Source organism: Mytilus californianus, unplaced genomic scaffold (genome assembly GCF_021869535.1).
Source record: "Mytilus californianus isolate M0D057914Y unplaced genomic scaffold, xbMytCali1.0.p SCAF_10, whole genome shotgun sequence".
NCBI lineage: Eukaryota > Metazoa > Mollusca > Bivalvia > Mytilida > Mytilidae > Mytilus > Mytilus californianus.
Window position 1 is genome coordinate 31,966,430 of NW_026262582.1, and position 17,857 is coordinate 31,984,286.

Sequence of the window (17,857 nt, forward strand, 5' to 3'; positions counted from 1 at the left end):
ATTTGTATCATTGTACCATTTAAAATGCAAAATTAAAAAGCATAGTAACCAGGTAAACAAAGGTTTTATTTAGCACCGAAATTTTCATACGCTGTTTATGGGAAACTTTGGTGACTTGTTTATATCTATTAAAATAACCTCCCTTAATTTTTTATGTCCTACCTAGGGGCATTATGTTTTTCGTTCTGATCATCCGTCCGTCATCCCTCCCTCCGTCCTTTCTGTCTGTCCCCCTTCAGGTTAAAGTTTTTGGTCAAGGTAGCTTTTGATTAAGTTGAAGTCTGCAGATCAACTTGAAACTTAGTACACATGTTCCCTATGGTATGATCTTTCTAACTTTTAATTCAAATTTGACCCCGATTTCACGGTCCACTGAACATAGAAAATGATAGTGTGAGGGGGGCATCAGTGTACTATGGACACATTCTTGTTTTAATAAAAATCTGAAATGACATTGAGGCATTGTGGAAAATTTTTCTTTGAAAAAATGATGGGTGTATCATGCGCTCATAGGGCAGCTAGTTATTTTTGAAAATCATTAAAAACAACTGTCTACAAAATGCATAGATTCCAGATGAGGAAAACCTGGTCTTATATGTTCTTGTGTACGGTCTAGCTAATTTTTAAGTTCATATTGATAATATGTTATTTATTTATTAATATTCTTTTTTGTAGGAACAAGAAATCCAAAAAGACCATGTCCGTTTTGTGGTATATTTCAAAGTCGATTAAGCAGGCATATTCTAACTAAACATAGAGACAACGATGAGGTAAAGGCAGCAAAGCAGCTTCCTGTAAAGGACAGAAATCAGGTTTTATGCAATTTGAAAAGGAGAGGCTATCACCAGTACAACTTGATGCTAATGAAAGAGGATGATTTTGATGTGAATCAAATAGTTAAGGAAAGGCAGGCAAGAAAACAGAGGGAAGGAGATGCAATGGAAAATAGGGCTATGTGTTCCTCATGTCAGGGTTATTTTGTAAAAGAACACTTGAAGATTCACAGAATCAAATGTACAGCAGCAGAGGGAACAACAATTACACCAACTGCAATTCCACTTTCTGCTGTTAGAGATGATGGTTACACTGAAGATTATAAGGCAGACATCTTAAGTGGCTTTTTGGATGACACAAGTGGAAAGTTTTGTAAAACTGATAAATACCTAAAAGATTTTGGATTTCACAGTTACAGAAGATTTGCAGCAAGGAAGGATAAAAACCCACAGAACAGAAAAAATATAATGAAGCACATGAGGATGCTAGCAAATCTTTTCTTTTGTTTTAAAAGCGAGGCAGCTAAAATTGGCATAGACATAAATGCAACATTAGACATGTTTAAAATGGAACACTTTACCACTTTTATGGATGCTATCCATGTGATGGCTGCAAAAGATGATGGTGGCATGAAATCTGGTTTAAAGAAAAACATAGGTCATCTTTTAAAAAATGTTATTAGACACATAAAAGGGCAGCATTTATTGCAGGGTAAGAGAGATAAGCTGGTAAAAATTGAGGAATTCAAAACATTATTTGATTACTACAGAAAGGAGATATTCGATGGAGCTGAGTACAATTGTATTAAGAATAGACAGGAAAACCTCAGACGACCACAATATTTACCTCTTGATGATGATGTAAGAAGATTGAGAAATTACACCCTTTCTGGAATTGCTCAGATGGATGACCCATATCAGATTTTAGATGTTAATGAATATCCTCGGCTTAGAGATCTTGTGGTGGCAAGAATTACACTGTTCAATGCCAAGCGGGGAGGAGAACCAAGTAGACTTACTTTAAAGGAATGGAATGATGCAAAAGATGGCGTCTGGTTAGATGAAACCCACAAGAAAAAAGCCAAAACATCAGAAGAACTTGAATTGTTTGAAATATACAAATTGTCGTATCAGTCTGGCAAAAGTGTGTGCCATATGCTCCCAACGCTCATTCCGAAAGATTCTTGGAAAGCTATAAGAAAGCTTGCTGATCCACAGATAAGACAGATGGCAGGTGTAAAACCTACTAATATATATGTATTTCCAAACATCCAAGGCTCCAACTTTCATGTAAATGGATGGAATAGTGTAAACAAAGTTTGTAAGCAGGCAGGGCTGACAAAAGAGATTAACGCCACCCAAATGAGACATTACATGTCAACTGTGTTTGCAAACTTGGATGTACCGGAGACAGACAGGCAGGCTTTTTATAGACACATGGGCCATTCAGAAGAAATCAATAAACATGTTTACCAATGTCCATTGGCTGTTCAAGAAATTACAAAAGTTGGAAAGTTTTTTTATCTTATGGACAAAGGTAAGTTTTTTTTTATATTAAATATTGTTTACATATAGATAGAGTCTTGACTTTTCCCCCAAAGACATACAATCAGAGCATGGTCCACATTAATGGTTGTTTGATTGCCCAAGACCTGAGTGAAAGTCATCATTGGCCAAGTAAAATCTGCAGCCATACTTGTCAGATTGGCAAGTAAAAGCTTCAATGTACTTTTTGTACGATTGCAAGTTAAAATCAAAAGTGTAAAACAGTGAAAAATACTGGATCTAGTATTAATTTATATAAATAATCATATCAATTAGCCTAGACATTATGTTATAGTTATTGACCAAGCAAGTCGGTATATATGATATAATCTGCACAACTCGAGTGACCCTTATTAACTGGAACGACGTAGGAGTTCAGGTTAAAGAGTCATCCCGACCGTGCAGATTAAATGATATATACCGATTTGATTAGCCAATAACTGTTTGAACACATGACGCCATCAATTTACGTGAACATTTTAGAAATATGCGAATTATATTCTGCAATCCATGGCTCCTAAGAAAGTTCCTTGTAGGATAAAGAAAGGGGGAAATACGCTTTTATGTAGTTAAAATTATGAAGTATTTAAATATTAACTTTTTTCATATTTAGGCTTCTTCCTAAATTGTAAAAAAAAATGTTACATTATTAGGAGAATCGCGATTTAATGGTAGATTTTTTTTGTTATCGTTTCTGTTAAATTTATTCACAATTTTTATATAAATTAGTGAAGAATTAGAAATTGACATATTGTGTAGACACCTATCTATTGTTGAAAACTATACTATATGTTACCTTCTAGATGTCCTTAGTTTGTTCTTGTTGTTTGGTTGCTGTCTTATTGGTGTATAACCTACATCTCCTACAGTTTTAGTACCGTTTGGTGTACTTTTAAATCAGTGTATGAAAAATCATAACTAAAATGGTTATTGTGTATAGATTTATTGTCTATCTTTCCCTCAATAATATGCTTAGAGGAAGATGGACTGATGAGAGATGCATGTACACAGGGACTTGTGTCTATCCGTGGGAAGGTCGACTATCCATATGTAATACATATGGATAGTTGACCTTCCCATGTGGAGATGTACCTAAATTAAATATATTAAGTATACAGAAAAAAGTGTTTCACTTTTCAATCTTAACTTCCCCTCCACCTCCAATTTTTTTCTACTGTATAAATTTTTGAAGACATATAGCATCTTAACAAAATCTGATTCACCCCATCCCCCCACGCTGTTTTGATACAAACTTAAATATGATTCCCATTAAATTTGATCCCAAAATAATCACTTTAAAGGCATACATATCTAAATAGTCGTAATAAATTCCATTGAGCACGAAACTGATTCAAATCAGATTTTATTTATTTAGATATTCTAAAATACATTTTATTTTGGCAGAAATTACAAAAAAATCATTATTATCTGGTTTGACTGTGAAACACTGTTAAAATTCAGATGTACATTGTGCACAAAATATTATAAAATATTTTATGTCCCATCCTTTGATTTGAAAACATATCTTGTTTTAGCATAAAATCGTCAAAAAATGTTTTTAGTCTCGCTACACTCGGTGATATTTTTAAAAGTTTATGGAATTAAACCCCTTTCAATTAAATCCAGGACTGCTCCTAAAGGTTAGAGTATACTTTTGAACTGTGCAGTATATCTGAGGTAGTTAATGCACACCTTTGCTGTGCATTATCCCGATTATAGCACAGTAATTAAGAACAAAGAGATTACCCATTTTATGTGTTATAAGTGACAAATTAACATATTTTCCCTTTCTAACTTTATAAATTATTTTAATGTTAGCCAATCAATGTACGATTCTGTTGTTGATTCCCATCAAATTAGACAGGGGTATGGAAATGCTCTGCCCAATTTGCCTGACTTATTGTACATTATTTTGACCTGGTTATACCCGTAGACAAGTAAAACATTACACTTTACATAATTAAATTAAATAAAAAATATAGAATTATTTTCACATCATTGTTCATGATGAGATCTAAGTATCAGTTAAAATTTAAAAAAGATTGATTATTAAGCCAGAATAACAAAAATAAGTTGGACTCAATAGCATAACATGATCTTTGTCCATTAACCCAGGATGGCCAATTAGGTTTATCTGACATTAACGGAAGTGACATTTTAATTATACCCCTGCTTTAAAAATGTGGGGGTATACTGTTTTTCCTCTGTCTGTCCGTCCGTCCGTCCATATGTCCATCCGTCCCATGAATATTTTTCGTCGCATTTTTCTTAGGAACTACAATACAAGGATATCTGAAATTTGGTTTCGGGGTTAATATAAGTCACCTATACCGTGTGATGCGTTTCTTAGGTTCATCACTCAACAACTTCCTGTTTACGGAACACTTGTATCATTTTACACATGATAACCAAGTTGAAAATTTGCTAACATTTTTCTCAGGACCTACACTACAAGGATTTCTGAAATTTGGTTTCAGGGTCTATATAAGTGAGCTTTACCCTGTGATACGTTTTCAGATTCATCACTCAACAACTTACTGTTTACCGAACACTTGTATCATTTTTTACACATGATAGCCAAGTTGAAAATTTTAGTGACTTTTTTCTCTGGACCTACAGTAAAAGGATTTCGTAAATTTAGTTTCAGAGTTTATATAAGTCACCTATACCGAGTGATGCTTTTTCAGATTCTTCACTCAACAACTTCCTGTTTACCGGACACTTGTATCATTTTACACATGATAGCCAAGTTGAAAATTTTCGTCACATTTTTCTCAGGAACTACAATACAAGGATTTCTGAAATTTGGTTTTAGGGTTTATATAAGTCAGCTATACCGTGTGATGCGTTTTAAGTTTCATCACTCAACAACTTCTTGTTAACTGAACACTTGTATCATTTTTTACACATGATAGCCAAGTTGAAAATTTTCGTCACATTTTTCTCAGGAAATACAATAAAAGGATTTCTGAAATTTGTTCATCAGTGAGCAGTAGCTCGCAGTTTCACTTGTTTTTCTTGAATGACTTCTATCAGGATCAATAAATACCTGATAAAAACAACTAGACAAAAGAATGAAAATAATAATCATTAATGACGAGTGAATATAATGCTAAAAATGGAAGGGTAGAAAGACTGGGAATAAGAAGGAAAAAAATCATAATGAAAATTCCTGAAGTTATGACTAACAGATTTCCCCTGGCTTTCCAGTAAATGAATTTCTGAAAATAAATTGAATTTGTACACAATTTGTAGGAGATACCAACATCTTGATGATTAAAAGTCTATCTTATTTGTTGGCAAGTTGATATATAGAAGGGACATTTATGATCTATTATTTAGTTTTCCTCTCTTTGCTAGTGTTAAAACTTAGTACACAATTTGTACCTGCTGGCTAGTATTTTAAAAACATTGCTAAATTTCTCTCTAGATGTCTTTTGGTTGCTGTCTCATTAATGGTAACCACCTATATACATCCTTTTATTCATACACATAAAAAAATCACAAACATAATTTATATTGCAATTCAACCACTTTTAAGAATCATACAATCTTTTTTTGTGGAAATTCAGGGCAAGTAGGTCCTGGAAAATTATTTAATTCCCAGTGTGTTCATTGTAAAGAGAGCACATTTATGTTCTAGAATAACATTCTCTAGCCCCTGAGATTTAGTTAGTATAGTAAACTGGTATGAATTGCTTATACAATGAAACAAAAAATACATATGAAGAAATGGAGTAGGAGATTTATAAAATTCTGAAAAAAGTACCTTTTTGAATTGCATTTACCTTATTTTATGACCTTAAATGGCAGTTAAAAATTTGTAATATGCTATTCATTGAAGACTATTTCAGGATCGGAGGCATTGATTAAATGATAGATTTGGTAATATTTTGCATATCTATTTATATATATCATATATGCATTTCGACACACCAGCTGACCTAATTTCATTTTTTGACGACAAAAAGCGAAAGGATCTATTTACCCTGTATTTGTTTTCATTCTAAAGGTCAACATCTAAAAGTTGCCCAATCCTAATGGAAATTAAATATCAAAGAGTATAGATTTAGTTAAAGATGATCTTCTAATACATTTTTGTGGTAAATGCTCAAAATTTGCCAAAAGTTGTCAAAATTGCTGTTATGGGCTATCTTGAGACATTTACAATTTGGTGATCTGCTTAGAAAAAAAAAGAGGTGAAAGATACCAAAGGGACAGTACAACAGATCAAATCAACTGTCTAAAACCAGTTGTTAGCATGATACAGTTTATATGTTCGTCTAAAATATTTTTTGATGGTATGATACTTAACCCCTAACGGAAGGGTTTCTGCTTGATTTTCATATGATGAGGACATAATCTTTCAATCAGATAAATTGAGGTCTGGAGCTGGCATGTCAGTAACTGCTTGTAGTCCTTTGTTAATTTATGTATCAATGCCATTTAATTTTGCTTAGTTTCTTTTGTTACCTACTCTGACATCAGACTTCTTTTAAACTGATTTTTACTGTGTGTTGCGGTGTTTGTTTATTCTTCATTGGCTAGAGGTAATTGGGGAGGGTTGAGATCTCACAAAGCATGTCTAACCATTTTTGCACCTGTCCTAAGTCGGGAGCCTCTGGCCTTTGTTAGTCTTGTATGTTATTACGTTTTTAGTTCATTTATATGTTTTGGAGTTTAGTGTAATGTCTATTTTCACTGAACTAATACACATTTTTGTTTAGAAGCCAGCTGAAGCCTGCCTTAGGGTGCGGGATTTTCTTGTGTTGAAGACCTATTGGTGGCCTTTGGCCGTTTTCTGCTCTTTGGTCGGATTGTTTTCTCTTTGACACACCTCCAATTTCCTTCTCAGTTTTATTATAGCTATGAGAAATAATCATAACTGAAATATGAGGTTGTTAATTATCTGCTTAAGTAAAATTGAGAATGGAAATGGGGAATGTGTCAGAGACAACAACCCTACCAAAGAGTAAACAACTATGACCTACATGCAAGACTCAAATGGCAGTTCGAAAAATGAAATGTTTTAAAATAGTGGCTTAAACTAAATTAAGATGCATGATTATTATTTAAAATTATAAAATGAAATCATAGAAAAATTTACCCACTCTGTAGTCTACCAAAGATTGCAATAAAGACGAAAAAATTGAGTTTGGTAGTCTTAATTCTATACCCTAAATAGTAGATACGGGTTTTGCAATGACATTTAGTGATGCCTTCTTATGTTAAATTATATTGACAAGCCCACATTATATTCAGACAATAAATCTGCATCTGGCATATTCTATCTTTATAAATTTTGTCAAGCATTTGTTGACTTATGTTAACACTCTGATTTTTTTTTATATTTAGATGGTATTAAAGCTTATCCTGATTCTCAGTCATTACCAGCAAAAATGCAAAATGCTGACCAAGGTAGTATGTTTAAAGACAGATATATATGAAAATATATGTATTCAAGCTCAAGTACATACTCAAAAGTATCTGATTTTATGTTTTTTAAGTATTTGGACTAAATTCCTAAAAAAGGGGATTTATTTTCAGAGTTGGGACAATAACTCAAAAATGATTTGAGCAGTTTTCATGAAACTTTGATGACTTGTTTATATCTATTGAAATAAGCTGTCTGTTGTTTTTTTTTTTACATATAAATGACATTGAGAACTTTATTTATTGACAAATTGTTGAAAACTGTCAATTTTTCACACCATTGACGGTTATAGAATTTCATTAAAAGCATGAAGATGAGCAAAATGGGCAGCAGACGTATATGCATATGGTGCAGCTCTTTATTTCATTTTTGCAGAAATCTTTATAGATAAGGATGAGAACTAGTAAAAAACAAAGATGTTAAGTACAATGAGTCTTACAAATAAGCAACATGGCTGTAATTGTCAACTTACTTCCTTTAGGAGTTAATGCCTTTATATAACTGCAAAATATTTTTGGGGCTCGTATAATGCTATGATGTCGTAGTCGTCTGCGTCGTCTTCGTCATCGTCCAAAGACACATTTGGTTTCAGGACAATAACTTTAGTTTAAATGAATGGATCTCTATGAAATTTTACAAGAAGGTTCAATACCACAAAAGGATGATTGGGATTGATTTAAGGGGTTATGGTACCAACAGTTTAGGAATTAGGGGCCAAAAAGGGGCCAAAACAAGCATTTTTGTAGTTTCCGGACAATAACTTGTGTGTAAGTGTATGGATCTCTCTGACATTGTATGACAATGTTCCATATCACAAAGGGAAGGCTGGGAGTGAGTTTGGGGGAAATAACCCCAAGCATTCAGGAATTAGGGGCAAAAAAGGGGCCAAAAACAAGCATTTTTGTAGTTTCCGGACAATAACTTGTTTTTAAGTATATGGATCTCTCTAAAATTGTACTACAGGGTTTCATACTACAAAGGGAATGCTGGGATTGAGTATGGGGTAATTGCTCCAAGAGTGGGGGATCAAAAAGTTGGGGGGGGGGGGGATTTTTTTTACAATTTTTTAAGGGGTTCATAATTTTTTTTCTTCAAAATTTTTCAAATTTCAATATTTGATAAGTTTCAAGAAGAAATCTTCAATTGCACAGTATTGCGCAATAGATTTTTAAGATCTTTGACCACATTTATCTTGTGTCAGTAACCTGAATTATGTCAAAAACTGGATCACAATCCAAATTCAGACAGTATCAAGCTTGAATACTGTGTCCAAATTTGCCCCAACTGTTCAGGGTTTGACCTCTGTGGTTGTATCAGGCTGTGCCCAGCAAAGCATTTTATTTGTATTTGTGCTGTTTTTGCACAAACTATAATTGAAAGTGATAAACAGTTATTACCAAAACTGTATCACCATAAGGTCTTTAACAATGAGTAGAAACGATACTGGTTAGTAAGTTATAAATAGTCACTAAATGACTGATATGGCTAAAAAATAAATTAGGGGGTAAAAATCAAGTTTTGTCTATTATCTTGAAAACTATAATAAATAAAGAAAATCAGACATGGCAGAACTGATGAGAACTATGTAGTATCTATCCAGTTGTATAAATACTGTCAGATAACTTCTTGTAGGAGTTATTGCCCTGAAATGCTCCTAAAGAGCCTCAAGTCTAGTTACAAATTCTGACTAGACCAATTTTCTTGATTATGATTGTACAATTAGGTAAAGTTGTAAAAATTTATGTTACTTTGTATAATGATTAAAATTAATTGAATTTATTTTAGTTGCCTATAAAGTTTTTTAACACATAATTTGTATACGATCACAAAAAATTTTGCGGTCGTATATTGGTATCACTATGACGTTGTCGTTGTCCAAAGACACATTGGTTTTCGCACAATAACTTTAGTTTAAGTGAATGGATCCTTATGAAATTTTACCATCAGGTTCAATACCACAAAAGGAAGATTGGGATTGATTTTGGGGGTTATGGTACTAACAGTTAAGGAATTATGGGCCAAAAAGGGGCCAAAAATAAGCATTTTTGTAACTTCCAGACAATAACTTGTGTGTTAGTGTATGGATCTCTCTGACATTGTACCACAAGGTTCCATATCACAAAGGGAATGCTGGGATTGATTTTAGGGGTAATTGCCTCAAAATTTTAGGAACTAGGGGCAAAAAAAGGGGCAAAAAACAAGCATTTTTCTAGTTTCATGACAATAACTTGTGTGTAAGTGTATGGATCTTTCTGAAATTGTACTACAAGGTTCCATTTTACATAGGGAAAGCTGGAATTGAGTTTTGGGGTAATTGCCCAAAACGTTAAAGAAAAAGAGGCAAAAAATAAGCATTTTTTTAGTTTCCAGACAATAACTTGTGTTTATGTGTATGGATCTCTCTGAAATTGTACTGCAAGGTACCATACCACAAAGGGAAGGCTGGGATTTATTTTGGGGGAAATTGCCTCAAAATTTTAGGAATTAGGGGCCAAAAAGAGGCAAAAAAAACAAGCATTTTTCTAGTTTCAGGACAATAACTTGTGTGTTAGTGTATGGATCTTTATGCAATTGTACTACAAGGTTCCATCTCACAAAGGGAAAGCTGGGTATGCGTTTGGGGGTAGTTGCCCTAAACGTTTAGGAATTTGGGGCAAAAAAACAAGCATTTTTACAGTTTCCAGACAATAACTTGTGTTCAAGTGTATGGATCTCTTTGAAATAGTACTGCAAGCTACCATACCACAAAGGGAAGGTTGGGATTGAGTTTGGGGGTGATGAATCATAAGGGGGTTCAAAAATTGGGGGGGGGGGGATTTTTTTTTCCTTTTTTTATCTTTCTTTAAAATTTTCCATTTTAAGTTGGTTATTTTTTATTTATATATAAAAGCAAATAATAATGATAAGGTTTGATTTCGTCAAAAATTGAAATATTGGGGTTCTTTGATATGCTGAATCTAACCGTGTATTTAGATTCTTAATTTTTGGTCCTGTTTTAAAATGGGTCTACATTAAGGTCCAAAGGGTCCAAAATTAAACTTAGTTTGATTTTAACAAAAATTGAATTCTTGTTGTTCTTTGATATGCTTAATCTAACCGTGTATGTATTTAGATTTTGGATATTGGACCATAATAGGTAAATTCAAATTTTTTTAAGTTCTTAGACCACATTCATTCTGTGTCAGAAACCTATGCTGTGTCAAATATTTAATCACTATCCAAATTCAGAGCTGTATCAAGCTTGAATGTTGTGTGCATACTTGCCCCAACTGTTCAGGGTTTGACCTCTGCGGTTGAATCAAGCTGCGCCAAGCTTATCATTTTTGTTTTGTTTTAAATATCGTTAAATAACATTTGTTGGATTATTCAATTGATAATGACACTTTGTAAAAGCTGTATCTGAAAATTTGCTTAGCTTTTTTAGCTCACCGGGGCCCTTGGCCCCATGTGAGCTTATGCCATCACTTGGCGTCCGTCGTTGTCTGTCTTCGTCGTCTGTCGTCATCGTCTGTCGTCTGTTGTTGTCTGTCGTCGTCTGTCGTCGTAAACTATTTCAAAAATCTTCTCCTCTGAAACTACTGGGCCAAATACCTTCAAACTAACTAAATGTTCTTTAGGGTATCTAGTTTATAAATTGTATCCGAAGTTTTGATCCATCGACAAACATGGCCGCCATGGCTAAAAATAGAACATAGGGGTCAAATGCAGTTTTTGGCTTATATCTCAAAAACTAAATCTTTTAGAGCAAATCTGACATGGGGTTAAATTGTTCAATTGGTCAAGATATATCAGCTCTGAAATTTTCAGACGAATCGAACAACCCATTGTTGGGTTGCTGCCACCGAATTGGTAGGTTTAACAAAATTTTGCAGTTTTTTGTTATTAATTTGAATATTATTATAGATATATATAAACTGTAAGCTGCAATAATGTTCAGCAAAGTAAGATCTACAAAAAAGTTAATATGACCAAAATTGTCAATTGATCCCTTAAGGAGTTATTGCCCTTTAAAGACAATTTTACACAATTTATTCATCAAGTTTGCTAACATTTAAAAATCTTCTCCTCTGAAATACAGGTGAGCAATTCAGGCTCTTGAGAGCCTCTTGTTAAGGCTACAAATAAAAGAGAATCCTTTTAATGCCCCCACTGTAGCAGAGGGGGCATTTAGTTTTGCCCTTGTCCATCTGTATGACCGTATGCCCATAGGCCCAAAAAGTTAGTTTCCTTTCTCTTATTTTAGTTTGCCTCAATCAAATATTATGAAACTTATACACACACTTATAACTACTAAACCCAGATCAAGATTCAATTTGGCGTCACTGTTATCATTTTAGAGTAATGCCCCTTTATAAATGGAAAAATTGTTCGTTTCTGTTCTGTTTGCCTCAACCAAATGTTATGAAACTTTTACCCAATGCTAATTACTATAAAACACAGATCATGTCTGAATTTTGTTTGTGTCACTTTTATTGTTCTAGACAGTAGACTAAGTATGCCCCTTTCCAAATGGAAAAATTGGTGAATTTTTTGTTTCTGTTTAACTTTAGTTTGCCTTAACCAAATGCTATGAAACTTATACATAATGCTTATTACTACAAAACTCAGATCATGTTTGAATTTTGGTGGCGTCGCTTTTACCGTTCTAGAGTTTTGCCCCTTTATAAATGGAAAAATTGCTGAGATATTCGGTTCTGTCCTGTAGTGACTTTATATTGCCTCAACCAAAAGTTATAAAACTTATGCACTATGATAATTACCACAAAACACAGATCAAGTTTTAATTTTGGTGGTTTCAACTTAATCGTTTTTATACGTAATAATGTCCCTTTCCAAATGAAAAAATTGCAGAATTTTTCATTTCAGTTATCTTACTTAAATTTGCCTCAACTTAATGTTATGAAACTTATACACAATGCTTATTACCACAAAACTCAGATGGAGTACAAATTTAGATAATGTCACTTATTTTTAGCTCAACTGGCTATGCTTAAAAGGGCCAAAAAAGAAGCGCAAAAGATACCAGAGGGACAGTCAAACTCATAGATGAAAAATAAACTGACAACACCATGGCTAAAAATGAAAAAGACAAACAGACAAATAATAGTACACAAGACACAACATAGAAAACTAAAGACTAAGCAACACGAACCCCACCAAAAACTGGGGGTGATCTCAGGTGCTACGGAAGGGTAAGCAGATCCTGCTCCACATGTGGCACCCTTAGTGTTGCTCATGTTATTAAAAAGTGAGCTTTTCTCATCATTTTGGGTAAGTTGTCTGTCCTTGTGCATTTTCGTTGTCTGTTAACTTTTACAAAAATCTTCTCCTCTGAAACTATAGGGCCAAATGTACATGGATGACATAGCTAAAAACAGAACATATGGGTAAATGCAGTTTTAGCTTATATCTCTGAAACTAAAGCAAAATTTAAATGGTTGCATTATTTCATGCATCAATTGTAAAAAAAAAATATCAGGTTAGCGACATAGGCTCCTTGGAGCCTCTAGTTTACAGTACTTGAGTTATGTCCCTTTATGATGTTATATATGCAAGCAGGGGCATATTCTGTGGACACATTCCCTATTTTTTTTTCAGAAGATGTTGCGGGTACTTCATATGACAATAGTGGTGGTACTGATGAAAATACAGATATAACAGAGAGTGATGAGGGTATGTTTATCTAAATTATGAATTATGGATAATTAAAATACAAACTATTAAAGTAATTCTGTGCACTTGGAAAACTAGTTTAATGGTAATCAATTATAGAAACTTTTCGAAAAATCCATTATGATTATCATTAATAGAAATCAAAATTTCATTTTTGAATCGTTTCACATATAACAGAGTGGTGGAATGTTTTGATAAGAGATAAAAGTAAAAAAAATATCTAATATAAAATGTTTTCAAAGAAACCTTTTCTAATATTCCTGAATTAAAATGTAAAGACAACCTTTAAACAACCATTAAATAAACATTTGTATACACACACTTTTTTTGGTGGACTCTGCAATTTTGCATCTGTATATTTGAGTGATTACATTTTTATAATAGATTCAGGTTCAAGTTCAAGTTTTGGAAAAGCAAAGAGAGGGAAAAAAAGAAAGAATAGAGGTATATTGTTTTTTAATACATTTTTTTATGGTTGTTTTATGGATTGAATATAAACTTTTCTACTCTTTATTACTTTTTTTAACTTATTTTAAATACTGTGAATTCACTATTAATTGTTTGGTAATTTTTTTGAATTGGTGGTTTATGTGAATTACAAATTTTGGTAATCAGCAAAATCAAAATTTGCTATAAGCAGGACTGCAGACTTAAGCAAAACCCAAAATCAAGTATCCATGAAAATACAATATTTGCTCCATTTCCAAAAATTGATACCCATAAAAAGTTAATGAAACAAATTGACTGATATATATTAAATGGAATCTCAGATGTTAGTGGAATATGTCATGATTAAGCAGGTTAATGATTAGTAAATATGAGCATTCTTTGATACTGTTAATAATTATTGTTTTGATTTTACTTGTTTACACATATTTTTTTTATTTATTATGGACAGTCATATATGAGATGAACCTTATTTTTGATAAACATTTTTTCAGTCATTAAATACAGTTCTTCAGAGGATGATTCTAGTCCACAAAGTGATGACAGTTCTGATGAAGGTATTTCTTTTTAATACCTTATCTAAGGAAAATTAAGTACCACTCTGCCACTCAAACAATTCTTTTGAAATAATGTTGTGGACCATAAAATACAGGTCAATTGAGATTTGTTTGTTTTGACATTTATTGTTCAAAAAGGATGCCCCTTACTGACCTTAATAATTTTCTTAAATTTCCTGATGATGATGATTATACATCTTAACCAAATCTTTTGAATCTTGAACACAATGACATGAATCACAAAACTCAGTCAAGTTTGATTTAGTTTGTTTTAGCATTTACTAGTCAAAGAGAACATACTTTAGTTATTAAAAATCAGATAATTATTTGGTTTCCGGATGATAAAAAGTACCACTATACCAAATCTTCAAATTTTAAGGCAATGTCATAGTTTGTGAAATCTTGATTAAGTTGAATTTGATGGTTTTGAGTTTTACAAATGAAGAGTAATGCCCCTAAGTTCCCTTAAGAATTTTTCTTAAATTTTATTTATACCTGGTTCATATTTAAAGATCTAGACTAGACCAAATCTTTTTGTAGGAAAATTTGTCTTACAAATTGGTATAAAACCATCAAATTTCCTGCATTTCGTGTAATGAGGTCTTGTCATTAATATTTAGATTAAGTGACAGCTTCATCGGAAATTAATGTGTGTAAAATATATCTTTGATTAAGGCTCATATATATATTTAACCAAAAACAATGAACAAAACAGAGGAAAAAGAAACCAAAGAGTCATTCAAACTTAATTTGAAAAAAAAAAGTGTCAAGGCCATGACAGAAAATGAAAAAGACCAAAAGACCAACAACGATTAACAACATTCAACTTAGATAACTCCAGACTGATTGACACAAGCCCCAACAAAAAACAGGAGTGATCTAAGTGCACAAGATGGTTGAGCAGACCCTGGTCCACATGTGGCACCGGTGGTGTTGCTGGTGTAAGTACGGACCTGGTTAAAAAGGAGTGTTTAGGTCAGATAATTAGTCTCAAAGTTATTGTTTCCTTTTTAGGCAACATTCAACAAAAGAGAGGATTGAAAAGAAAGAGCAAAGGTAATAAGGACAATAATTTCTATCAATTAAAATTTATTATTATAAACACTATACCTGTCCAGAGAACACAGTTATTTCATAGGGCATATTTGACAAAAAACACAAAATAAGAAAATGCTACTGCTATATTAAAAAAAAAGTGTACCACTCTTGAGACAAATTATGTCATAATTTTAGAAAATTTTATCGGTTCTAACTAAAAATATGGACAATTTTCAGTTAAAGGGGTCCATAATTCAGTTTGATAGCTTCAGGCATACAAACTTTTGATCTTTTCAAACTGGACCAAATCACTTCTTTACTTAAAAATTCATAGCCAATTTTTGTCGAGCCTGCGACTTTTGTAGCAGATAGCTCGACATAGGAATAGTGATCCGGCGGCTACGGCCGCGGCGTTAGCTAACTTCTTAAAAGCTTTATATTTTAGCAGGTGGAAGATCTGGATGCTTCATACTTTGTATATGGATGCCTCATGTTATGAAGTTTCTGTCAGTCACATGTCCAATGTCCTTGACCTCATTTTCATGGTTCAGTGACTACTTGAAAAAAAAGTTAAGATATATTGTAATGTAAAATTCTCTCTTATTATAAGTAATAGGATAACTATATTTGGTATGTGCGTACCTTGCAAGGTCCTTTTGCCCGTCAGACAGTTTTCACTTGACCCCGACCTCATATCATGGATCAGTGAACAAGGTTAAGTTTTGGTGGTCAAGTCCATATCTCAGATACTATAAGCAATAGGTCTGGTATATTCGGTGTATGGAAGGACTGTAAGGTGTACATGTCCAACTAGCAGGTGTCATCTGACCTTGACCTCATTTTCATGGTTCAGTGGTTATAGTTAAGTTTTTGTGTTTTGGTCTGTTTTTCTTATACTGTATGCAATAGGTCTACTATATTTGGTGTATGGAATGATTGTAAGATGTACATGTCTAGCTGGCAGGTGTCATCTGACCTTGACCTCATTTTAGGTTCAGTGGTCAAAGTTAAGTTTTTGAGTTTTGGTCTTTTTTTCTAATACTATATGCAATAGTTCAACTATATTTGGTGTATGGAAATATTTTATGATCTATATGTCAGTCACGCAGGTTTTATTTGACCTTGACCTCATTTTCAAGGTTCATTGCTCAGTGTTAAATTTTTGTGTTTTGGTCTGTTTTTCTTAAACTATAAGCAATAGGTCAACTATATTTGTTGTATGGAAGAATTGTTAGCTGTACATGCCTGCCTAGCATGGTTCATCTGACCTTGACCTAATTTTCATGGTTCATTGGTCAATGTTTAGTTTACTTGGTTAATGTTAAGTTTATGTGACAGTTGTAATAAAGCTTTATATTTAGGACTATCAACATAATATCAATGATTAGTAAAGAAGGTGAGACATTTCAGCGTGTGCACTCTTGTTTTTTTATATGTAATTTCATCCCCCTCTTACCTGCTTACTATTTTATGCAAAAAAATTAAAAAAAAGAATGAAATTTTGAAGGTGTATGAAAAAAAATTGCAAGTTATATATATGTATATATACACTGTCCACACTAGGGATTCTTTTTGTAGACAACTAAAATCAAAGGATGATAAGTATTAGAGATGAATTTCTTGTGAATATTGAATGGATATTTCTTGATGCAAGATTTTCTGATTCAAGGTGACAAAAAAAGTGCCTGTGTCATATACCTTCTCATACATGCAGTTATCCATTAAAGGGCTTAGGTGGAATCACAAAAAACATACTGCACAGTACAACAGACAATAAGACAATGGTTTAGTAAAAAAAATCAACGCTGTGGTTAAATACCTATTTGAAATAATACACATCTACGGTTGCAAACTTTCAACAGGTGCTATCCAGCACTTTGTTTATTCATTTCCTATTATCCATTTTTAGATGGTGACGTTCCCTTGTCACCATCTTATGGTGTTTATATATCTCAACTTGTTTGATTCTCTTGTGTATGTAACAACGTACTTGATTTTAACTAAAGAAATCTCTGTATTACTGAAAAATTATTACACCAGGGTTTTCGATATCACAAACTAGTCAAAACATTTACTAAATTTTATCATCAGTACAAGGACATCATTCGTAAATATAAATCAACATGCAGACATCTTATAAGTTCAGGTATTTCACATCCAATCTTTTATGGTAATATTCTTTACAAAGCACAAAAATTCACCTCAAAAGCTAACCAAACCTTAAAACAGACTTATTCAGAAGGGATATAGTTACGATACTGTTGTCAGGTCATTAAAGATGGCATATTTTGGTATTAATATTGATTCACTCATAGGGTCTTTGCATCGCAAATAAACACATTTATTATAAAACCAGTTTTTGGCATGATACGGGTTATGTTCTTGTATAT

At 32.9% G+C, this 17,857-nt stretch overlaps 2 protein-coding genes across 4 annotated transcripts in view; both read left to right on the forward strand.

The window, feature by feature from the left end:
- Positions 1-17,857, forward strand: part of LOC127717947 (uncharacterized) — a 373,820-nt gene that overhangs the window by 134,388 nt on the left and 221,575 nt on the right. The window lies entirely within an intron of this gene.
- Positions 1-17,857, forward strand: part of LOC127717946 (uncharacterized) — an 89,726-nt gene that overhangs the window by 58,246 nt on the left and 13,623 nt on the right. The window contains exons 21-26 of the mRNA XM_052223826.1: positions 676-2,310; positions 7,674-7,736; positions 13,351-13,425; positions 13,810-13,869; positions 14,367-14,429; positions 15,444-15,485. Of these exons, the coding sequence (XP_052079786.1) occupies positions 676-2,310; positions 7,674-7,736; positions 13,351-13,425; positions 13,810-13,869; positions 14,367-14,429; positions 15,444-15,485 (1,938 nt within the window). The remainder of the gene's footprint in view (positions 1-675; positions 2,311-7,673; positions 7,737-13,350; positions 13,426-13,809; positions 13,870-14,366; positions 14,430-15,443; positions 15,486-17,857) is intronic.